Source organism: Cyprinus carpio, chromosome B22, assembly GCF_018340385.1.
Source record: "Cyprinus carpio isolate SPL01 chromosome B22, ASM1834038v1, whole genome shotgun sequence".
Lineage (NCBI taxonomy): Eukaryota > Metazoa > Chordata > Actinopteri > Cypriniformes > Cyprinidae > Cyprinus > Cyprinus carpio.
In genome coordinates this window covers 21,270,810-21,297,422 of record NC_056618.1, presented here as the reverse complement: position 1 = coordinate 21,297,422, position 26,613 = coordinate 21,270,810, and the positions used below count along the sequence as shown (strand labels likewise).

Below are 26,613 nucleotides of genomic sequence, written 5' to 3'. Positions count from 1 at the left end.
TATAATGTCAATTTTTGAGTAGGCGAGGAGCTGGTGATGCATTAAGCTACGGATAATGTCGTGCGGCCAAGTCAAAGCAATTTTTGTGAAAAGTGTTTTGAAAGGGACAGACCATGGGAGCCAGGACAATCACGAGTACTGTGGGCCTTTTTAGCCTCTATTGTTTTGGAGAAAAGGCTGGTTTGAATGAGAGCAAAAGGGCAAAGACATTTTGGCCAGCAGAAACAGACTCATTTTTGTAGGTAGAGCTTGACATGCACCGCTACAAAAATCATTTTTTGAAGGCCTTGTTTATTTCAAGATTGGCCATCAGCACAATAATGCATACAGCTCTTAGCTGCTGTGATGTAAAAGGCAAAAAAGGCAAAGAAAAAAAATAATAATGCTTTAAAGAGCATTTTATTTTAAGAAATTATTTTTGCTTGCTTTTTTAAATTAAGATACATCAGTGTTACTATAGTTAATTACAACATGAAATATTGTTACTTAAAAAAATTAAGTGAAATTAAATAAAAGACAAATTTTATTTCAGCAAATTGCCAAAGCAATTTTATTCAGCAGGGCTGTTAAAATGAACTAAAACAGTAATAAAAAAGAAGTATATATATATATTATTATTTTATTATTATTATTTAACTAGATGTACCAAAATAGCTGAAATAAAAATGTATAAAACCTATGTACAACACAACAAAATTACAAAAGCTTTAACTAAAATAAATATCAAAACAAATAATATATAAATAAAATCTAATTCAAAATATTAAAAACTTTAAAGTATCTCATTGATACAAAAATAACAGTCACATGATATAATGTGATAAAAAACTAAAATACTAAAATAAAACTAAAACTGAAATTAATAATTAATACAATATCAAAATACTATATACATTTAAAAAATGTACTAAATTTACTAAAATGACACTGCAATACAACTCATTTAAAGATTGAAAAGATGTTATTGATGAGTTGACACTAACAGTTATCAAAAATTTGGGAAATTAATATGCACAATTAGGTGTACAATATCAATTGATAAACCAAAATATAACAGGCAATGACTAATATGGTACAGATAGCTTGTGCAACCCTAACTAAAGATACATTTTGCCCCTATAATAAAGTAGTTATGCAATTTAACAGCAGGTGCTAATAAGTCTAGGCACACTTTATAATTATGGGCTGTTTTCTAATTGCATATCTTAGGAAATGATACATTGTACTGGACGGACATGGGCTCCAACAGAATCTCTAGATCCAGTCGAGATCAGACCTGGAGAGAGGACATTGTCACAAGTGGTCTTGGACGTGTTGAAGGACTTGCAGTGGACTGGATTGCAGGTGCGAAGGGTTCTCTTTTTTTTTTAGCATTTCTATGCGTTTCCAAAATGATGTTGCCAGGTTTATTGTTTCTCTGTTGGTTCAGGGTCTTTGTTGCTTTGCATCCAAAGGTAATATTTACTGGACAGACCATGGCTTAAATCTCATTGAGGTCGCTCGATTGAATGGCATGTTCCGCGCCGTGGTGATATCTGATGGTCTTGATCAACCCAGAGCCATTGCTGTGCACCCAATGAAAGGGTATGTATCTGCCATTTTATTTTTCCAAGTCAAGTCACCTTTATTTATATAGTGCTTTTAACAATACAGATTGTGTCAAAGCAACTGTAAAGCTTAAATAGGAAAACAGTGTGTTAATAATGCAAAAAGGCACTTCATCATTGAATTCAGTGATGAATTCCACTCTAAAAATACCCTCTGGTTTATTTTTTTTTTCTTCTAATGCTATGCTTCAGTTTCACCCAAGTGTGGCAACTGCGTTTAAATGAATGACCTATGATCATCTAGAGAGCAGTTAGAGTGTGCAATTAGCACCTCAAAGCTTGTTAACTGCAGATGTACGTCCTCCTTAAAGGCCTTATAATTTCCATTGCATGTATTCAAATTTGAGAGAGCCATCATAATCTTGACCACGTGTTTGCAATGAGTTATCTCATTATCTAACAGCTTTGTACTGTAAAAGTGGGATATAAACATTAAGGTGTTATGTTTTTCACTGGTGTCACCAAAAGACTCATTTTTTAACTTCTACCCTTCAAATACGAGAGACCATTGTTAATAATCCATTCAGTCCCTTATGGAATTCAAATCCTGCTCTACATTTTGTCTCATTTACACTTGAATATGCAAAAATTTTACCTTTAAAAGTACAACAGTCACTGGGACAGTACTCTTAAAGGGACGTCTTTGTACCATATTTACCCTCAGTATTGAGAAGGTTACTTTGGAAATGTAATAGGTTACAGATTACAAGTTACTCTTTTTTAAAATGTAATAAGTAGTGTAAGTATTTTAGTTACTTTTGAAAATTAAATGTGACTGATCACTTTTTGATTACTTTTCTAAATTTCTAATTAATGTTTTCAACTGTTAATCATTTTGAAAAATGCAACCCCCTTCGTAATTAACATTTTCATAAGTAACTAATTTAATTATGCATTTATTCTCAGTAATTGTCACAGCACACAGTTATATTTATTTTGTAATTACGTAATGCTGTTATGTATAACTAGTCACTCCCCAACACTGTTTACCCTCAAAAGTTTATAGTAGTACCTCAATGATTACTACTCTAATGTGCTAACATGCACCTCTTATGGTTCGATAAGGTACAATGTTGTGCCTTCAAGGTTGCTGCCCCAGTGACCCAGCTGTACCCTTACAGGTTCTTGTAACCATTTTTTTTGACAGTGTACTATCCAATTCAGTGACCCAGCTGTACCCTTTTTGGATTTTGGGACAATTTTTTTTGAGATTTTATTATGCGATTCCACCTAAGAAATGGACTTCCATGATTAACGGTAAATCCCCATCACCTGCTTTCAAATGGAGCTGCAGTTAATACACAGAGCCGTAGTTCACGGAGAAGCTATGCTATATCGAGTTCATTATTGAAGATGAATCTCTCATGGAACCGGCTTTACTGACGAGATGCGCATGATCATATCGTTCGATATATTGTCCAGCCCTTACAGGTTCTTGTAACCATTTTTTTTGACAGTGTACTATCCAATTCCACCTAAGAAATGGACTGTGAATGGTGGGGCAGGGGAAAAACAAAGAATATTTATTATTTTTGGAATTGTAATTGTTTTCTGAGTAACTGAAGATACAAACTGTAATCCTGTTAGCATTGTATTTTCTCCTTTGAATTCATGCAGGTTTCTCTTCTGGACGGAGTGGGGCCAGAGTCCTACCATCTCCAGGTCACGTCTTGATGGTTCAGAGCAATCCGTTCTTGTTAGCACTGGACTAGCAAGGCCCAACGGCATCTCCATAGACTACCAGGTCTGCTTCCCCTACATGCTTACTCTGCAGATTGTAGTCCATGTTGATTTCATGGTTTATCTTGCAGCTTTAGGGCACCCAGATCGTATATCCCTTCGTTCTTAATGCAACAGATGCATGATGTTTGTCTTCCAACTGCATTGTAGGAAAATAAATTATACTGGTGTGACGCCCGCAACAACAAGATTGAAAGAATCAACCTTGAGCGGGGTGAGCAGAGGGAGATTGTGTTCTCATCGAGTGGGGTGGATATGTTTTCCATAGCAGTCTTTGGGGCTTACCTCTTCTGGTCTGACAGGTAATTTATTTTTCCATAAATGTTACAGTCTCAAAGAATGGCCCAAGAAAGCAGATACTGTCCCATTTTCCCTACAAGGTCGCAATGGCTAGAGCAAAAAGACACTTTTGATTATTTCAGAATCTCCTGTGGTTCAATGTCATCCCAAGGATAGGTTACCTCACCTTCTGTTAGACCAGCTGTGTACTGTATTTTAATGAGTTCTTTTGGTTTTAATTAGTCGAGGGCCATAGATTAGCAAGTGTCAAACTTTCGGTTTTGTGCCCCCATAACTGTAGAGCCTACGCCAATGGATCCATCCGTCGTGCTTCCAAGAAAGACGCTGTGGACGTAGTCACCATCAGGAGCGGCTTGGGCATCAGTCTGAAAGATGTGAAGGTCTTTAACCAGGATCGGGAGAAAGGTTGAGGTTTCACTTAATGGCAGTTTTCCTGTTCTTTGAACATTGCACCAATGCACACAAGTACAGGTTTATCCGAGATAAAGCAGGGGTGTCCAATCCTGCTTCTGGAAGAACACCTTTTTACAGAGTTTAGCTCCAACCTGCTCCATTACACATACAGTACCTGGAAGTTTCTAGAAACCCTGAAGACCTTGATTAGCTGGCTCAGAGGTGATTAATAAACACTAGACCTAAACTTAAAAGAAAAGTTGCCCTCCAGGGGCAGGATTGGACACTCCTGCTGATAACAAACACTTGGTGATGGAAACCATATGAAAAAAGAGATTAATTAGACTTGCTGTCATAGCAGTAAATGCCTGAGAAAGGTCTTGTTTTTTTAACTTTACAGGAAGGGAAAAGTTCACCCAAACATTGGACCCTTTCAAATTACACTTGGATTTTATTTGCATGCTGAAACTATTGTCTCAAAGCCATTACTAGGTGATATAATTTGTTTAGACCACATGTGTCAAAGGGCCAAAGTCCTGCAAAGTTTAGCTCAAACCAGCTCCAGAACACCTGCCTGAAGGTTTCTAGTAATCCTGAAGCACTTGATTAGCTGCTTCACTTATGTTAAGTTGAGACTGGAGCTAAACTTTGCAGGACAGTGACCTTCTAGGAACTGAGTTTGACATTCTACTTTGTATGGAGTCTGATCTCTGATTTTTTTACTAACCCAGGTACGAACGCTTGCAGCAGAGCGAACGGAGGATGCCAACAACTTTGTTTTTACTTGGGGAATAACCGGAAAACTTGTGCTTGCGCCCACGGATATCTTGCTCAGGATGGACTCAGGTGCAACAGGTACGAGGGTTACCTGCTGTACTCCGAGAGGACCGTTTTGAGGAGTATTCATCTATCGGATGAGAATAACCTCAATTCGCCAATAATGGCGTACGAGAACCCAAAATATTTTAAAAACGTTATAGCTTTGGCCTTTGATCATCATCAGAAAACGCACGGTACCAATCGGATTTTCTTTAGCGATGTTCATTATGGGAATATACAAGTCATCAATGACGACTGGACAGGACGACGCGTCATTGCTGAGAGTAAGTCATTTTTTTGCCTATATTGTTAGTCACGCTTTTTTGTTGGAAATAACTGTTTTTTTAGTTATTTTGTCAGTTGTTTTGAGAACCCTTTCATGAATCCATGCTCAAGTCTGTTATGTTTCCTTGGACTTTTAGTGTCTTCAAAAGCCCATACTGAATGACGTAAAGATGAAATGACAATGTCCGGTGTAACTTAAATGTTGATACCTTCCGAATAATGCTGATGAATGATATTTACAGAGCTTTTCAGACATCCTTAATGTTTATAGTATTATATCTGTGAGGAACATTTGAACGAATTGGAAATTGGTTGTATGGATTTGTCAAAACTTTTAGATCATTTTCCAGAACGTTCAGCCTGATATTGTCTGTCAAAGGTACTTTCATAACACATTTATTTGCTTTATTTGCAATGCAGCTCATATTTGTAGCAGCATCACGGCCAATTAACTGTGGTAAAATGTAAATAAATTATCCATACAGGGTACAGCCAATTACTCTGATAAAGCAGCAGCCCAGTAGCCGGCATTGAAATTCATACCTCTTGTGATTTATCAGGCCCTAACCTTGTCAACATTAACACACGTCTCATTTAATCAGTATGCCATTAACCTGCAGAGCTGTCAGTTCGCAGCTGCCGCGCTGAACGATAGCTTGCCTGAAAGGAATTGTGATATTTGTCAAACGAGGCTGTGGAAGGCTCTCAGATTGTTATACCTGACCGTAGACGCTAAGCTTTATCCTTTGTCATGGATTTATCCTGATATTCCTCAGGCATGTATCTTGGCGTTGGGCTGATAAACAGCTTTTCTGTACGTACTCTTGTTTGAGGGCTGATAGAGGCAAGGGAATGACTGGTAGCTCTTTAGTTGAATGTCTTTTTTAGCTGATTTGTAACAATAGTAGTTTGTAAATGTTGAGTTTAAAGTGAACTTACTCGGAAGTGTACATTTCATCTGGCAGCTGTACTAACTGTGTGTTGCTCCAAAATCTCCAAAGACTAGCTTTTGTTGACAGTGTGGTTCAAATCGAGCATATTGCAGCTTCTCCAAATCAAAGCCATGATGACTTTTGATGACTTTTCAATGACTTTTACTCAGACCTCTATAGTTTTCACCAGTGCTGGTGATTAAAGACTTTTTTTTTTTTTGTCGCGCTTTTAACAGCGCTTCCAAATCTTTTTTTATTGACAACAGCTCAACCTGTTCAGTCAGCGTGAACTTTCACAGACAGAGGAATCACACCTAATCTTTCTTGCTCTTCATGTATACAACTGTCAAAACTGTCATGCGAGCACCCTGCCTGCCTCTTCCTGTGCTTGCAATAGAGCCTCGGGTTTATTTTACACTTAAATTGCAGTGTTTGTTCATGCAAGATGTTGATGACTTTTTTTTTTAACCTAAAAATGAATAAAACATCATTTTGTCAGTCTCATTTTGTTGTTTCAAAACCTGTTTGACTTACAGTACCACTTCTGTGCAACACAAAAGAATAAATTTTAATGATTAATGAATTTTGAATGTACTTTACATGTACATCTGATCTGGGGTGGGGGGGGGTGAAAGTTTCCTTGATAGTAATACACATGTTTCAGACATTATTCAGAACAGTACAAGGTATGGTAGTTTTGTGCAAAAACTTGAAATTTAAGCCACTATTCACTAGGGATATAACAATATCAAAATCTCACGATATGATATGATGCAATAAAAAGAATTATGTATGTTTTAAAGTTCAGTTCTTCTATGTAATGCACTTTGGGGGTTCAAAATGAAGAGCTCCAACACATGTTCTTAACTAAGAAAACTTAAGTAAGAAAAAAAGTCAGTGAATTGAAACGCGTAGCACAAACAGACTTGATGAAGGGATTAAGGTATATGTGACCACAAAACTAGTCTTAAGTGTCAATTTTTCGAAATGGAGATTTATACATGATCTGAAAGCTGAATAAATAAGCTTTAGATTAGATTGTTAGGATCAGACAATATTTGGCCGAGATACAACTATTTGAAAATCTGGAATCTGAGGGTGCTAAAAATCAAAATACTGAGAAAAACACCTTTAAAGTTGTCCAAATGAAGTTCTTAGCGATGCTTTATTTACAAAATATCTTCATGGAACATGATCTTTATTTAATATCCTAATGATTTGTAATGTCCTTATGATTTTTGGCCTATTGGTAATTTTGATATTTTTGGTGCTTTTTTTTTTTTTGGCTATTGCTACAAATATACCCCAGCAACTTAAGACTGGTTTTGTGGTCCAGGGTCACATATTGTGTTTTTGGTTTTTAGTTCATTTGACAGATACTGTGCCAAAGCATAATGGCCCAAAACACAACTTTAAAGACCTTTTATGTTAGAATAAGTTTATAAAATATGTTTTAGAGACAACACGTTTTGCCCAGAAGACTTATAATTCATATTGTCATGTGAGCACGATAATATTGAGACAGTTTTACTATCATGATATCACGATGTTGATAATATCGTTACATCCCTACTATTTACCAAATTTGGCACATTGATGAGAAAAGTAGAGATGCCATAATTATGAGCGAATCATTCTTGTAAGTCAGATAGTTTGAAAATCTCAATCTATCTGAATGATTATTTGATCTAAATATCAACTTTAAGCGACTGAGTCAATCAGTCTTGAGTCAAAATTTTAAGATGTATAACAAGTATTGTCTAAATTTGGAAGAAAATTAAGATTTGAGTGAGCTGTTAACTTCTGCATTCAGATTTTTTGCTAAAAAATCTATGTGCAAAAAATCTTTGCACCCGCAGTTTAATGAATTAATCTCTAGAACTAGATCAGTCTGATTCATAAATGAATCATACAGACTTTAGAATTTAGTGAATAATTACTTAAATTTCAAGTTTCAACTACCAGAAGACTTAAAATATACCACAGAATTCATCTTTGTGTGTTTCGTGTTTCGCATTAATGTGAGTTTTTCACTTCTTGGTCAACAGTTTCTTTAAAATAACAGTTCTTTTTTTCTCTATTCACACCTAAGGGTTATTTTTAGACACGTTACTAAGCTACGGAAAGGCTAATCAGTGTGAAAGATACAAAAATTGAACAACACCAAAGAGTAATTAGTCATTTAGGAGAGACATGTCTGGTTTATGAATGAAGAGAGAGGCCATTGTAATTCAATTGAAACCTGTGAGAGAATATTAGAAAGAATTAAAGGTTTTACTTAGTCAAGACTCCACAAGCGCGCAAGACGTTGAGCCTTGAAGGCTTTTTATCCATGTGTGAGGAAAATCAATTGTGGGTCAGGGGTGAAAGAGAGCTACTGTGAGAGTATTGGATTGGAGAGAGAGACATGCAGATGGAAGACGTCAGACAGACAGGGAGTGTGAACTATGCCAGAGGAGTTCGACAGCACATGATCGGCTTTCAGGCCTTTAGAGAAAGAGCGAGAGACAGCGATGCCAATGCTGTGTCTCCATTGGGGGAAATCTGTCTTTGTTAACCAGAGAATGGTGATAGATCACAGGAGTGATGTGATCGCTTGACACACGTAATATATCATACAGAAGATGTTTCCAAGGCAACACATAGATCTCAGCCTTCTTGCGTAACTCTATTCGGAGCCCGAAGTGGAAATGTCATGTCACCTTCATTCTTAAAACCAGTTATTTTCATCTGGATCCATGTTCTTGATGACCTCTGATGAACAAATACCAGGTTATTGCTGTTTAAAGTCAAGTTTGTTTTCTTAGCACTTGTTCCTGGTCTTATTGTGAACTTTTTTTTTTTTTTTTATGGATGCATGATATGTTGGTATCATATTGGGTTCAAGATGTATTTATTTATTTAGATCAAAATTGTTATTTATTTTTGGATACTTATTTCCCCTGGTTTTTGCATTTTAGAATTCCATTGCTGTCATTTAACGCTCAAAGTTCTGTCATGAAAACTATCGGAGAGTTTAGCTTGGTAAAATACATGGCAATGTTAATGTGCTTGGTCTTGGCAGAATTGATCTGCTACACTATCAAGACTTGCTTTTGTTAATAGATCCACAGACATGCTGCTGTGAGCATGTAGGAAATACTGCTGCATATATGAAATAATCCCCATATAACACACATGAAATTACCCCATATAGATCTATACAGGTGGAGCTGGGGGAGGTGGAAGGTATCTGAAGCGCACTGCAACTGTTACAGCAAGCACTAGCCAAGTATTTGAATCTTGAGCAGCAAGCTTATTGGCTGCTGTTGTGAAAAGTAACCAATCAGCTGTGTCATGTGAATGATGTCATAAAAAATGTAAAATGAAAAAAAACAAAAAAAACAAACTTGCCCATTTTAGACTTGTACTCTATTGATTTTCTGAATGCTTGTTTTCTTTTTGTATTCCATCTATTTTCTTTTATTTATTATACAATTAACAACAATTAACACTAGCTTGCTCTATTCTTTTTCTATTCTATCTGTTTTCTTTTTATTTATATAATAAACAAATTAAAAAAAAATAATAAACCTTGCTATGTGTGCTGTGTTAGGCTAACTGAGACTTGTTGTAGCACTTGCATATTGCTCTTTTGTTGATTTTGATTGCTTTCACGGTCCTCATTTGTAAATTGCTTTGGATAAAATCATCTGCTAAATGACTAAATGTAAATGATGTTATTATATCAGATTATGTTAAACCCTATCGGCCTGCACCATAGAGTTTCATGACAGAACTTTGGATTTAATCTTCTAAAAACACGAGTAATTTAATAGCGTTGTTAAATGTAATCTTTAACAAATCTGAAAATGAATAGCCATTTAACACACTGTACATTATAATATTGTGCCTGCTGTAATTTTGATTTTATTTTATTTTGGATATTACTATTTTTATAAGTTTGCATCTATGTAGAATATATTTAAGAATCTGCCATCTGTCATTTTTTTAGATATCGATATCGACCATACCATAAAAATAATTATCTGCTTATTTTTATTGGCCAAAACTTTAACATATATTAATTGTATTAATTTATTCCATGGTCTGTCTTAATACTGGATTCTGATTGGCTGGCAGGCATGCAGTAAAAATGTTTAATGCACAGGTATTTCCAAATCAGTTTAAACACCGTTCTATATTTAATGTGCTGGTTTAATCAATGCGCAGTAACCAACAAACATCACTCGCACACAAATACACACAGACACAGAGAGAGAGAGAGAGAGAGAAAGATAGAGAGAGGTTGGAGATCGCAGATTGAGCTGCATAAACTTGTTGTCAACACTTCCCCAAAATTTTTATTAATAAAACAGTTGAGAGACTGTACTAGATCGCTTCATTATATTTCTCAACAACGAGGTGGTAAAATCACTGTTTTTGAAGTAATTAATTGTTTGTAAGAAGAGATGCGTAGACGCAGCATGCTTGTAACGCACACACAACTGTCTTTTCTCTCTCTCGATTGATAATTAATAAACAGGATAGGATTTCTCATATTTGTTTAAAGTTGGAGTACTAAAATAAGTAAAGCTAAGTAAACTAAAACTTTAAACTATAATCATATGTGACCATGGACCACAAAACCAGTCATAAGGGTCCATTTTTTGAAATTGAGATTTATACATCATTATGATAGGACAATATTTGTCAGAGATGCAACTATTTGAAAATCTGGAATCTGAGGGTGAAAAAATGTCAATGCATATTACTAATCAAAAATATGTTTTGATATACTTACGATAGGAAATTTACAAAATATCTACATGGAACATAATAATATCTTAATGATTTTTGGCATAAAAGAAAAATCTATAATTTTGACCCACCCAATGTATTGTTGGCTATTGCTACAAATATACCCATGCTACTTATTACCGGTTTTGTGCTCCAGTGTCACATATATTAAAAAAGCAATACACTGAAACTTGTTACTAAATCTTAAAAAAAAAAAATAATAATAATAAAAAAAATAAATAAAAATAAAATGGAAATAAAATAAATAAAAAGTGTGTTATAGACAAATACTTGTTATATTTAGAAATATTTTGAAGTAGAAATGTATTTATTTATTCATTCTTTTGATTCATTGATTGCAAATGCTTACTTTTCACTTCCAGTCAGTTCTTGATGACTAATATTGAACACTGCCCATTAAATGTTTGTTTTACTCCTAAACCTTGACAGTACAGATGTTAAATGGGTTGCAAAAGGCAATTTACGTTGACTTGCAGTGTTTGCGACACATGATGGATTGCAGACTTTTGCAAATCTGCAAACACTTTGAAACAAAGTTTGTGGAGCTCTCTTGTGGAGCTTCAGAGGAAATATATGAGATTACACTTTTCTTTTTTCTTTTTTTTAGAAGAGCAGGACAGGAGATTTTAGTGTCAGTTTGTTCTTCATTGCATCTCTTTGCTGTGTTGGAGAAGCAGTTGTGATATACACATGACTATATTTGAGATTTTTCTTTCCTGTACAGTCAATGGCAAATAGTCTAAATAATTTACTGCACTGGTTCTGAAAGGCTGGTGTCATATTGTCTTTTTTACAGCGCAGTCTGCATCCTGCCTTTTACGCTTGTTAAATCCTTATGCAAGTAATCTAGCAGAGCCTGTATGTCTTATTCAGTGCCACTCACTTTCCCTGTCAGGCTCTATGGGGTTTTGAGGATGAGGAACCAGTTTTGTTTTATTTTATTTATTTTATTTTTTATTTTTGAAGACTAGAACTTACAGCTCATGAAAGTCAAAAATTCAGTATCTCAAAATATTAGAATATTCACATTGGAGTCTTATTAAAAGACCATCCCTACAGTATAAATTCTGGGTATCTCTTGTTCTTTGAAACCACAATTATGGGAAAGACTGCTGACTTGACAATGGTCTAGAGGACAATCACTGACACCCTCCACAAAGAGGGTAAGTCACAGAAGGTTATTACTGAAATGGCTGGCTGTTAACAGAGTGCTGTATCAAAGCATATTAAATGCAAAGTTGACTGGAAGGATGAAATTGGGTAGGGAAAGGTGCACAAGCAATAGGGATGACCGCAAGCTTGAGAATACTGTCAAGCAAAGCCGATTCAAACACTTGAGAGAGCTTCACAAGGAGTCCACTGAAGCTGGAGTCAGTGCATCAAGAGTCACCATGCTCAGACGTCTTCAGGAAAAGGGCTAGCAAGCCACTTCTTAAACAGAAACAATCTTATCTGGGCTAAGGAGAAAAAGAAATGGACTGTTGCTCAGTGGTCCAAAGTCCTCTTTTCGGATAAAAGCAAATTTTGCATTTCATTTGGAAATCAAGGTTTGGAGTCTGGAGGAAGGCTGGAGAGGCACAGAATCCAAGCTGCTTGAAGACCAGTGTGAAGTCTCTGAAGTCAGTGGTGATTTGGGGTGCGGTGACGTCTGCTGGTGTTGGTCCATTGTGTTTTATCAAGTCCAAAGTCAATGCAGCTGTCTACCAGGAGTTTTTGAAGCACTTTATGCTTCTATCTGCTGACAAGCTCTATGGAGATGCTGATTTCCTTTTCCAGCAGGACTTAGCACCTACCCACAGTGCCAAAACCACTTCCAACTTGATTGCTGACCATGAGATTACTGTGCTTGATTGGCCAGCCAACATGCCTGACCTGAAACCCATAGGGAATTTATGGGATATTTTCAAGAGAAAGATGAGAAACAGTCGATCCAACAATACAGATGAGCTGAAGACTCAATAGTGCCTCAGCAGTGCCAAAGGCTGATCGCTTGCATGCCACACCTCAGTGATGCTGCAGTTTGTGCTAAAGGAGCGCCGACCAAGTGCTAATTGCATAAATGAACATACTTTAAACAACTTGAACTTTTCTGTTCTGCAAATTCTTGCAGTTGACAAATGGATTAAGAAAAGCAAGTGCATTAAATCAATTAAAATCTATATTATTATAAAATATTAGACAACAGCAGGTTAATACCACATTAGAATATAAAGAAAACTATTTTTCTTTTTTTGAGAATAAAGTTATATTACAAGAATAAAGTTTTTAAATTAGGCATATTATTATGTGAATATACCTTTTTTCTATAAATATTACTTAGATTTAGTAACAAATGTATTTTAAATCTTTTATATTTTCTCTTTTTTTAATTTAACATGGAACTAAAGTGCTGTTGTAATATTATATTATATGTAATATTATATTATAAGAAATATTAGATTTTATAACAGATTGCCTTTTTATTTTATTGTTACATTTAATTGCATTTCTATACTTAAATTAAAATATTTTAAATGCTTATTTATTTATCTTATGTTTAATTTTTCACTGTAAATGTAACATTTTTATTTTTCATTTGAAAAACCATTCTAATGCCTTTATTTGCCGATTTTTAAAGTTTCAACATTATTTTTACATTCTGCTTTTGCTTCTAGTTTTGTTTTATTTTAACATGGAACTAAAATGCTATTGTACTATTAAATAATATATATATATATATATATATATATATATATTGTGTTGTTTTTCTTTATATATATATATATATATATATATATATATATATATATATGTATATGTAACTGAACTCGTGATAATGAACTCATTATATATATTTTTAATTTTATTTGCAATTAAAAATGTAATTTTATATACAATCAAGCAGTTCTTCATAAAGTGCAGTGTTTTTAAGAGCTAAAAGTTGTATTTTTTCTGGTTTCGATTTAGTATTGACGTAGATTTCCACAACACATCTTGACCTTTTCTGACACCTAGCTGTTTTTCACATCGACCATCTGTCTGCTTTTTCTTCTTTTTGAATCACTCGTGAAAGAACCTGTGGAGGTGTTTGCCTGCCATCCAGTTTTATGGCTTTCAGATCAACTGCTTGCATTTGTGGGCTTCAATGTTTTTTTATATCTTATATTATTGATAGAAGGTTTGAAACAAGATAAAAGTATGTGTGCTTTATTTCAGGCTCTAAAGTGTAGCGTGTTTAAAGTGTGTGTTACAGGTCACTGCCTGTATGTTTTTTGAGAGTACTTGAGAGATTAGCATTGACGTTGTGTTTCTTTCTTTAGATGTTGGTTCTGTGGAGGGACTGGCGTACCACCGAGGATGGGACGTCCTGTATTGGACGAGCTCCACCACAGCCACTGTCACCCGTCACAGCATCGACCAGACCAGACCAAACGCTTTCAACAGAGACACGGTGGTCTCCCTGTCTGAGGAGGACCACCCGCATGTCCTCACTCTGGATGAATGTCAGAAGTAAGCCTAGAGTTTTAAGTTCATGAACTGTATGATTTATACAAACTGAATATGCAGACAGATAAAGAACTGCTATTTTAAGATGATTTTTTTTATTTTTTTTTATTTTGTAATTTAAAAAAACTATATATTTTAATATTACTGGAATAGAACTAGTTGGGAATTGGTTTTTAGTAACTTTTCTTTTTATTATTTAAATGAATATGTGTATTTATATTAAATATAAAATGTATATACATTCTTCTTTTTCTTCGTCTTTTTCTTATTATATTAGTTAAATTCTATATTTATATATTATAAATTCATTTATTTGATATAGTTTTCATATGTTTTCCTTAAATGTCATTTTCATAACCCATTGCTTTTGGAATTACATTTATACTCAGTGATAAAATAATAATAATTATAATAATATATCATACTGTATTTTATCTATTTTGCAAGTCCAAAAATATGACCTTTTCATCACAGTAAAATAAATCCGTCCGTCTCGAATGCCAAAAGTTTCTGCATTCCACCTCACCTCAAAGTAACCCTTGTTGATAAATTTGTTTTGATGGCTGTCTTTCCAAAAGGTCAATTAGGGGAGGGATCCTCTAATTATTTCGGAGTAATTAGGCATCAGACCACATACAGAGCATTAATTTTACATCAGTGAGTTATGAGCTTCATAAAGATTCAGATTTAAAACAGCGTGACCTGTGCTACAGAGATTTGCGGTATTAATTTTCAAACACGTTTGCATCTCTTGATCTCTTTCAGCAATTCCTTTCATTTTCAAATTAGAAAAAAATATATATTAAATTTCACTTTTATGCATTTATTTATTTATTTATTTTCTACTTTGGCAAATTGCTACCCTGCTGAACTGTTCATGACTGCCTTATTGTTTGATCCTCTGATTTTAGTGTCATCTAGCGCAGTGGTTCTCAACTATGTTTTACAGTAAACATCGAGCGCAAGCCAAACAAAAGTAAGCTAAAATGTGTGTAATAAAGTATAAAAGTAATTTATTAATATAACTATATGTTGCCGAATTGCTAATACTTGTAAAAACATTTTGTTGTCAGCACAAATCAAAGTTTTACAAGTGAAACTGTAGTTTTGTTCATGATTTTGCAGTTAGCATTTGCTAATCTGACTAGCATCTAGATAATTTTGCGCCCACATGCCACAAGGTAAGATTGAACGCACAATTTTTGACATCCACAACAAAAGATTTTTTGCCGTTTTTGTCATTTTTAAAAGTTTATAACCCTATATTTTTGTTATTCTTACTGTTGTTCTGCCGTTAGTTGTCCTTCATTTAGCAGTTAGCGTTATGTAACTTTTAAATTTCTGCTTCCTGGATCAAAACTGTCTAGTTGAGAACCAACGATCATCAGTTATAAGATATTTTGAGACAAATTGAGCTTATGAAAGAGATAGCACCTTGTTTACTTTGATTGTGCCTAAGCCATCTACTTTTAAATTTACTTTAGCATTTCCCGCCATTTTAGGCTAAATTATATTTAGTCAGATGTGGAATTTTCCTATTTCTGTCAGACTTTTGACTATAAACGTTGCCTGATGCTTGAAAAATTTTGTATATGGAAGCGAAAAGACAGCTAGCGTTAGCTTTAGTCAAATTGCTAAGAGTAAACAATGCTATACTAGCAGCGGGTGTTCTTCAGGTGTACACTCATAAACAAGATCATTATGTGTTTAACGTGACAAATGTTTGCTAAACAAACTTCTTTTCAGTTTTTAAAGTAGGAAATCAGAAATTTAGACTTTGCAAGTACAGTATTCTATCTTTTAGCTTTAGCATTAGCATGGCTGTTTGTTCTCTAAGGAACATTTCACTGCTTCATACCCTGACAGCACTTAGTTGGACTGTAGCAGTCGGCGTGTTAGCCTGTTAGAGCATTAGCACGGCAATAAGTGGCTGCTGCTGTCAGCAAGAAGTCCCATGCAGCGATCCAAAAGCTGCCAAAGATCACAGCTAGGAGTCACACGGCAGTGCTAGCGGCTGACACTGCAAGGTGCCATCACACGCCAGGCTAGCACACTCGTCTCAAACACAAGGACATGCTTCGTCCTTCGACTGACTAGTCTTTTTCTGCCACATTAAAAGAAAAAGGGCTGATGCTATTAGGCTGTAGCCTTTTTGATTATAATTGCATATAAATACATTTTAAAGAGGCTATTAGCATAGTGTAGAGAAGTATCAAGGGTTCAAGTTTTGTTTTAAGAGGACTTATATGTAGACTTGTAACATTTTATGTGCCATTCAAAGAAAACATTTACAGTACGTCTGAAATGTAAGAAATTTGAAGAAGGAATGGCTTAGAAAAGTGAGAAAAGAACTAGCATGATTTGTTAGATGCCACTACATTTGATATTACCTACTATGTGATAACATTTTTAGACATATTTCTAAGGGTGACATAATTGCTTAAGTACTACGCAACTGATTGTATGTGTATGAAAATTCAGCCAACCATACAAAACGATTCTGCCATATATAATAAGTAGGGCTATCATTTTATCATGTTAATGTAATAAAAAATAAAATAAAATAAAAAAATAAAAAGAGCAACTGATCATAAACTTATAAAAAAAGTGCTGTTAAAATGTTATGCAAATAAATAAATAATAGATATAAAAAAGATGGTCATATACTAATGAAATCTCCTGTCATACTGTATGTAGTAAATAAGTGGGCTGTCAGATTGAAAAATGCAAAAAAAATTGCAACTGATCATATACTTACAAAAAGTACTTACAAAAATGTTTGTCATATATAACGGTAAATTTAAGAAAAATATAAAACATTAAATACATGTAAGATTTGTATATAAAAATATAATTTAAATGATTAATTTATTTGTATATATAATAATATTTATTATATATAATAGTTTATTATTATTACTATTATTATTCTTAATGAATTAGCAAATTAATTCAAAAATATTTTAGTTAAATTAAGAAATATATGTGAAGTGATTAACTTTAAGAAACAAAATAACTGCATTTATTTATATATATATGTGTGTGTGTGTGTGTGTGTGTGTGTGTAGTTATATATATGTGTGTGGTATATATGTATATATATATTGTGTGTGTGTGTTTGTTAGTGGTATATATATACATTATATTTTATAACTTAATAAAAGTAATAATAAACAATTTATGAAAAATGCTTTTGATACTTTTGATCATATTCACACTTAAGTTTTAGTTTCTTCTGTTTTTTTTTTTTTTTTCAAATGCATATTTGTGAAATTTTAATGTCACTTTCAAAGAAATCATGTATGTCTTAAATATGGCAAATTTGAAGAACTAATGGCTCAGAAAAGTTATACTAATTCTAAGAAAAGTGCTTGCGTGAGTTAAGTTTGATATTTTAAAAGATGACTTTATTAAGTTTTATGGTGAATATCATGTGATGTGACAGCTAACAGTCTGTTTGTGTTCCCCAAGCTTGATGTTCTGGACTAACTGGAATGAGCAGAATCCAAGCATCATGAGGTCGACTTTAACCGGTCGGAACGTCCGCGTCATTGTTAGTGTGGATGTCATCACCCCTAATGGACTCACCATCGACCACAAAGCCGAAAAGCTTTATTTTTCCGACGGCAGTCTCGGCCACATCGAGAGGTGTGATTACGACGGCTCGCATAGATACGTGAGTATGGAGCCGCTTTGTGTGTGACTTTTAAAAAATGCATGGAAGTGCATTAGCTGAAACGGAGGCTGTGCCTTCAGAGCACTGCAAACGGCTTTCAGCCTTTGTGAAGCTTTTCTGTTTTGCTGAGGTGAGACATTGAAGGAGAACATAAAGAAATTTCGATCCCATCCACTGAAAACAGGTCACTTGGGTTCAGTACATCGTCACGTAAAACTAAAAAATTTGCTCTTTCCAGGAGGACCAAATAAAAAGACCTAACGATGTCAAACAATAACTGAACATTTTTCTTATTATTCTTAGTTCTAGGTAACAGTGTTTTTGAGTATTTCAGGTCATCTGTTCCCCTTCAGGTTGCAGCAATTCCATGTTTCTGTAATATATAGTGAGTAGGATCGCCATTTTAACACATTAAATTAGTAAAAAGTGTATTTAGCAAAAACTGAATCATACATATATAAAAGTACAATTTCACACTTTTTTGTGAGTTGTAAAAATAATGCACTAGAAAAAGATCACTCATGTATGAAAATTCCTGTTTTTGTTATATATAGTAAGTAGGGATGTCTGTTTAATGTTTAATTAAATAAAATTAATTATTAAAAAAAAAAAGCCTTAAAAAAATAACTCAACCGATCATACATCACAGATTTCTGTCATATGTAATAAGTAGGTCTGTCAGTTTGACACCCTAATTTAATAAAATGTATTGTTCAATTTAATATTAATTTAAAGGGGTCATATGATGTTGCTAAAACAGAACATTATTTTGTGTATTTGGTGTAATGAAATGTGTTTATGCGGTTTAAGGTTTGAAAAACACATTATTTTCCAAATACTGTACATTATTGTTGCTCCTCTATGCCCCATCTTTCTGAAACGCATCATTTTTTACAAAGCTCATCGTTCTCATTCGCTACACAGAGCCATAGTTCACTGACAAGTTGAAATCAAATGCAATTAATCTGCGATTATGAAAGTGATTTTGCTTAATTGTCAGTGAACTATGGCTCTGTGTAGTGAATGCCGCTCCATCTGAAAGCAGGTGATAGGATTTACTACTAATCACGGGACCCGCTTTACTGACGAAATGCGCATAACAATCGAATGTGATTAATTGCACAGCCCTACGTGTTACTGACCTCACATTGCTTCCAAATGCAATTTTTAACTACCACATTTCTATTCACAATCATTTTGGTAGCACGTCAAGGCAGCATCAGTAAAAACAGGCAGAGACAATGGTAGCTTTAGCAACATTAGCCTTACAGAGAGCCAAGAAGCTCGTGATGTGTGATGTTTACTTTGTCTGGAGTCTGCACATGAAGCGTTGGTATCGATCTTTCTTTAGTAATTTTTGTTTGAACAAAGCGATGAGCTTGAACTGGTTTTTGTTTGTGTGGCGGGCATAAAATGTTAGCATAAACTTATAGGACTTTCTGGGGGTTTTTTTTTCTAGGGGATTTTTTTTTTTGTGTCTCTTGTTATCTTTGGAGACTCATATGTAAATTGTTGCATCCCAACACATGACACTTTCAATGGCTCTTTGGCGCTGACATTGTACCTCCAGCAACTACAGCAAATAAACAGTAATGGCGGACCGCTGCTTCTCACTCAGGGCTGTGTATATGCTAATAGGGCAGAGAGCGTCACAAATGGGTGGGACTTTCCAGAGTATGAAGTCATAGTAGTGAGAAATCTGGAACTGCTCGTGTGGAGAGACTGTTTATGATCTATTGGGATTATAAAACAATGAGTGGGTGGATTTTTACCATATAGGCTGGTTGTTTTCACCCAACTGTGTTCAAACACCTTATAAAAGTGATTTTTGCATTCTATGGCACCTTTAAGGAATTATTCCAACTATTTTCAGTGATTGACAGACCTAAAAATAAGTCAATAACTGCTGAAAAGTAAACCAGTTTTAATGTTTACTTTCATCAAGGGCCAGGAACTGCAGGTTAGAGGGTTTGACACTGTTTATCGCTTGCTGACCGCCAACAATGCCGTGGTGTGCTAAATGGGTTCTAGCTGGCTAATGAAACGATCTGCTCACTAGGCTATTAAAAGGTGAAAATTGCTCTGAGCGAACAAAAGGAAGATTTGTTTTCTTGCGTGTCAGACAGATAGCAAGGCTAGCGAGGCAGACCCTGTCAGAGTGTGCTGGAGGAGGAAGTGCCATCTAGGTTACAGCTGACAGATTCAAACTCCAGCCTTTTCAAACTTCCTCTAGAGGAAAACACACAGAGCCACAGATTTAAACTCCCAGGAGTTCAGAATCATGCAAATTAGATGAAACTTTCTTAATAACAACCACATATCAAATATGACCCTATTTACTTTCATAAAAGTAAAAAGTGTGTGATTTCTAAACTTCTTAAATCCACCAATTGTGTTACAGTGGTTGGAAAGCAATTCATTCTGTTCAGATTTTTAAACAATTTTTAATTGTGTTATTGTGTAATTTAATAATTTCTTTAAAGGAAGGATTGAATATGTTGTATAAATTTAGTTATTATTTCACATGAGACTTTTGTGAAAAGTGTTTCTATCAATTCAGATTTGCACCTTTATATAATGTACTGGGTAATTTAACGTTTTCTTTAAAGAATGTAGTGAATGTGTTGTAGAAACGCTGCACTAATGTTGGTACTTTCAAATGAGGCTCATTGATATGGAAGCCTGTTTCCACCACTGAAAAAAAGAAAGAAAAAGTAATTGCCACTTTCTATCTTACAAATCTGACTTTTTTGCAATTGTGAGTTTACATCTGGTAATTTTAACTTTTATTCTCAGAATTGTGAGATATAAACTCTGATTCTAAAAAGTCTCAATTCTGAGAAATAGTTTATTTATCTCTCAATTTTGACACACAGTTGCAAATTATTAAATCAGAATTGTGAGATATAAATTCACAATTCTGATGATGTTTTCCCCCTCAAAATTGGACTTTATAACTCACAGTTGCCTGTTTGTATCTCACAATTCTGAGAAAAAAGGCAAAATTGTGCGAAAAAATATATATAAAATTATAATTCAGGTTTTTTTTCCTGCAATTGCGAGTTTATAACCTGCTATTGTCGCTTTATAACTCATAATTGTTATTTTATATTATGCAATTCAGAGAAAAAAAAGACAGAAATGTGAATGTATATCTCTCAATTCTGACTTTATATCTCGCAATTGCGAGTTTATTCACAATTCTAAGGAAAAAAGTCAGAACTGCATTCTTAGAAAAATAAGTAAAACTCACAAAATTTATACTCCCAATTGTGTGAAAAAAAGTTAAATAAAACTTGCAATTCTCAATTTTTTTTTTTTTTTTTTTTTTAGTAGCGTAATTGGGCTTCCACTCATGAGTTTACAGTGAGAAGTGTTTTCCTCAACCCAGATTTGCAGTTTTCACAGTTGTATATTATGGTCAGCTTAATTTACAGATTTCTTCAAAGTTACACTCTTAGAAATAAAGGTACAACAGCTGTCACTGGGGCAATACATATTAGAACCTAATAGGTACATTAGGCTTTTACAAAGCGCTTTTGTACCTTTACTTGTGAGAGTGTAGTGAATATGTTACACTAATACAAAGTACTGTCATGAAACTCTAGATGGCGCTGGACTACAGGTTCTAACTCAGTCTGATATAATGACATCATGTCATTGCGGATGAAAACTAGCGATTGGCTAAATTCGGTACAGTGCATGAAATGGAAACATTTATGTTAAAATTGTACATGGTCCATTTTCAAATAAATTTTAATACATAAAAAAAAAATATTCACATAGCATAGCTGATTGGTTACTTTTCACATCATCAACTCAACATTCAAATACGGGGCCTGTGCTTGCTGTAGCAGTTGCAGCGCACTTAAGAAACATCCACCTCCCCAGCTCCACCTGTGTAGATCTGCTACAGGGTGATTTTATATATGTTATATACATTTAGCTATTTAGCGTCAATACAGATTTTTCGTTTTTAAATTTATAGCATGTACTATGTAATTTACCAATTTCTAAAAGTAGTAAATGCATTGTAGAAATGTAACAGCAATGTTATCATTTTCAAATTAAGCTTTGCTCTTTGCAATTGGCTGAGAAGCATTTGCTTCATTTCAGATTTGTTGTTTTTAGTTTTTAAGCATGTTACTTTATGAATAAAAAAAAAAACAGTAAAAACGCTGTAGAAAGGTTAACACTAATGTTATCGCATTCAAATGAGGCTTTTCTGTTTACAGCTGTTTTTAAAAAGCATTTGCTTCAACTCCGTAGTTTTCAATTTTTAATATTTGTACAACTATTTCTTTAACGGAGGATGGCCAATAAAATTGTCACAATGTTGCAAATCTTTCCAGTGCACATTTGACTTGTTCTGTAAGTAAAAAGGGGCGGAGCTTAGCAACGGTTCAGTAAAGTTAAAAAAAATAAATAAATAACCTGTTTTAATTAAGGTTATGTTTGAGTAACCCTCCATCACATTATTGGAGAGCAAAGTCTAAGATAATTCCTGCATGGTGGTAGCTTTGAAGCATGTGGGAACAACAGCCTGACTATGTCATGTTCTTGTCCACTGATTCATAATTCAATGCTAAAAAGTTTTGATCTTAAGAGAGCATGAAGAGGTTTTCACCTGTCGAGACGACAGCTCTGATATCAGAACGTCATGCAGATGCGTCTGCCACATCTTTCATCCAGATTCTCCACACATGTGCGGGCGGCGATGAAACACTTGGGAATAAAGACGTCCCGACCGCATGAGGGTGAGAACACGTGTTTGACATGTTGTCATCAGGGATTAAAGCGTGAGCCTCGCTCTTCATGCGCCCATCGTGCTGCTTATTATTATTACAAAGACTCTGGCATTCAATCGGACAGCCCTTCAGAGACATCTGTGTCTCTGTGTGTTACTGAAGAGCGGTTAATGCTGCACTTCAGAACAGATGTGTGTGGCTTACAAAAGACAAGCAAAAAACATGAAAAGCTCTTAAGGCTGAAAAAAAATTACAAAAGACAAGCAAAAAACATTATGTATATATATGTGTGTGTGTGTGTGTGTGTGTGTGTGTGTGTGTGTGTGTGTGTGTGTGTGTGTGTGCAGCCTCTCTTTTAACCCATCAAGGGTTACATGCAGTTATCATAGAAACTGTAATGAAGAATTTGTAGTGGCTTGTTTTGTGGATATTATATCTCTTTCTGAATTTTTCTCTCTGAAAAAAGAAAAAACAAAACAAAATCAAAGGCAGTGCAAACTTTAACCAAATTAGAAGTGCGTTGATTTTATTTTGTTTTATTTATTTGCCGCTGTTTGTTCTTAATATTTTTTGCAAGTAAATTTGAGAAATCAAAGATTTTCTTTTTGCCCTTTTTGTTTTGTTTTTTTTACACATCGGAGAGAACAAAAATAGACTGAATCTCATTGACTTTTCTAAATTTCTCTGACTTTAATTAATTAATTTGTTTTATTTACTGCTTTGCTTTTCCTCAGTATTTTTTTGTTATTCTTATAAAACTGAGAATTCAGAAGTGTTTTTTTTTTTTTTTTATGTACAGCAGAAAAATAAATATATAATAGAATTATTTAATTTTCTTTAACCTTGCCTTCGGGGCTTATGTGCCATATGGAGAGAGGGAAAAAAAAAGATAAAAAAAAAAAACTTATGATGATACAGTTTCCACTGAGAAAGTCATGACAGTTTGTTTCTGATAAGGATCAAATGTTTTCAGTGAAAGCTGACTAACTCTGTTTTATTTTACTTACCAAAGTCTAATTTGAAATGTATTTGTTGAGTGTAGATTTTGAACCCCGGTTCGTTCACATCTCTACCATCTCAGTGTTTCTGAGTGACTGGACGTTCAGGCACGTGAAGAACAGTCCCTCTCTCACAGCTTACCTTCCTCCCTGAGGCTGTGCGTGATGTACTGTATCTCTGTGTCTGTTACAACAGCGATTCCATTTACACTCTCTGTAGATCTGGTTTAATCATTTATAATGTGGGGGATAATGGAGGAGGGCTGTCCTTCGGGTGTCACGGTGCTTCCCCTTCGGCTCTGGATGGGCCCGTGTGTCTTTGTGAATTATACAGACACTCAGTGTGCTTTATTTTGGTCTGTGCACCTTTGTGCTGAAAGTAAACTGCCTGATGGAACTGTGCTGTACAGCAGGAGAGATGCTTTTATTTATTTATTACCAGTGCATCAAAGTTATTTAATGATTTTTACAAGATAACTGTGGGGTGGGAGCTATAACGGTATGAAAGTGACTACTGGTATTATGTTGTTCCATTATATGGATTTTGCTATACCATGGACACCGTTATATATTCATGAATTAAAATTTTGAATTTATATAGTTTTGTTCAGTTTGGTACGCTTTGCAAATTTTAACACATATGAAATGATGATAAAGAGTCGAAGTTGAATGTTTTTATCCTCTATGTGCAATGCTGTACTACGCAGGCATTAGTAATCAAACACATAGATCATCATAACAGACCGAATTAATAGAGCACAAATCGAGTACTCCAGTGGTTCCCAAACTGAGGGATAGTGTAGAGTCAGCAGATTATTTTGCAAAATAAACCTCTGCAGGGTGATAGACTACACTGCATAATTATCATGCGCTGCCACTTGCCTGATAAGTAAATAATTGAGTGCAAAATATTAATTTGACATATTTTACCTCAACATGACTCGCAGTACCGGCGTGTGCACTCTTTTTTCAGTTGTAGCAGTTGTGGTTTAATTTAAATTTAAATTGACAATATTTCACAATATTACAGTGTTTACTGTATTTTTAATAAAAAAAAGTAGCATAAGAGGCTTTCCAAAAAAAAAAAAAAAAAAAGAAGGGGGGATGGGGGGGCCTTTAAAATATTTTTCGCTACAAAAGGGGGGCCCGGTAGAAGGTGTTTGGGGTTTGGTGGCCAATTGTATATGTCTATATATCTGTCTGTCTGTCTAATATTTTTCGCTTCAATAGGGTCTTTCATTTATTATTTTATTTGTGATCTTGCATTTCTGTCTGTCTATCTCTCTTTCTATCAATCATCCATCCATCCTTCCATTCTATCTATTGTTCTACTTTTCCGTCCGTCCGTCCGTCCGTCAGTCCATCCATCCATCCATCCATCCATCCATCATTTCATTTACCATTTTACCCATCATCCTTCATCCATCTATCATCCATCCATCATTCTATCATTACACCATCTGTCTGTCTGTCCATCCATCCATCCATCATTCTATCTGTTGTTCATCCATCATTCTATCATTACACCATCTGTCTGTCTGTCCATCCATCCATCCATCCATCCATCCATCCATCCATCCATCCATCATTCTATCTGTTGTTCATCCTTCATTCTATCGATCATCCATCCATCCATCCATCCATCCATCCATCCATCCATCCATCCATCCATCGTTTCATTTACCATTTTACCCATCATCCTTCATCCATCTATCTATCCATCCATCCATCATTCTATCATTACACCCATCTGTCTGTCTGTCCATCCATCCATCCATCATTCTATCTGTTGTTCATCCTTCATTCTATCGATCATCCATCCATCCATCATTCTATCTCTCGTCCTACATGTCTATCCCTCTTTCTATCGATCATCCATCCATCCATCCATCCATCCTTCCATCCTATCTATTGTTCTACCTTGCCGTCAATCCGTCAGTCCATCCATCCATCATTTTTTTTACCATTTTACCCATCCATCCATCATCCAACCTTCTATCATTCTACCTATCTTTCTGTCCATCCATCCATCCATCCATCCATCCATCCATCCATCCATCCATCCATCCATCATTCTATCTGTTGTTCTACCTGTCTGTCTGTCTGTTCATCCATCCATCCATCCATCCATCCATCCATCATTAAAATACCCTTAGACTCCAGAGGGCCTTCCATCGATTCATCCATCCAACATTCTGTTGTTCTATTGTTCTCATTCTATCATTCTATCTGTTGTTCTATCTTTTTGTCCATCCATCCAACATTGTATCTGTTGTTTTACTTGTCTGTCTGTCTTTCTATCCATTGTTCTGTCTATTGTTTTACCTGTCCGTCTTTTCATCTATCCATCATTCTATTTATCATTCTACATGTCTGTCCATCCATCTGTCTATCGAGCCATCATTTTAAGTGTTTTTTTTTTTAGCTATCTATCTGGCATTTAAGCACAAGTTCAAAAAGTTCACAAAGTTTTTAAGGGTAATGAGAAATATAAATTCACCAAAAGTTTTGACTGCTAGTCTACAACCTGAAATGTTTAATAGTGCTCTTGTAAAAAACTTTTTTTATTATTATTTTTTTTTATTATTATTATCAGGATATTTCCCTCACTTAAATTCTTCTTCTTAAATTTGTAGGTAATTGTGAAATCAGGACCCGGAACGTTCTTTGGCTTGGCAATTTACAGAGAATTCATCTTCTGGTCTGACTGGACGCAGCGGGCCGTGATCCGCTCTGATAAGTTCACCGGAGCCAATACGAAAGTCCTCCGTGCAGACATCCCTCATCAACCGATGGGAATCATCGCTGTTTCCAACGACACCAACAGCT

The 26,613-nt window shown here is 34.9% G+C and overlaps 1 protein-coding gene across 1 annotated transcript in view; it reads left to right on the top strand.

Moving 5' to 3' along the window:
* Positions 1–26,613, top strand: part of LOC109064589 (low-density lipoprotein receptor-related protein 1B-like) — a 252,014-nt gene that overhangs the window by 135,756 nt on the left and 89,645 nt on the right. Inside the window, 9 exon segments of the mRNA XM_042749544.1 lie at positions 1,210–1,344; positions 1,455–1,584; positions 3,225–3,351; positions 3,498–3,649; positions 3,928–4,052; positions 4,772–5,143; positions 14,176–14,365; positions 17,834–18,038; positions 26,421–26,613. Coding sequence (XP_042605478.1) covers positions 1,210–1,344; positions 1,455–1,584; positions 3,225–3,351; positions 3,498–3,649; positions 3,928–4,052; positions 4,772–5,143; positions 14,176–14,365; positions 17,834–18,038; positions 26,421–26,613 — 1,629 coding nt within the window.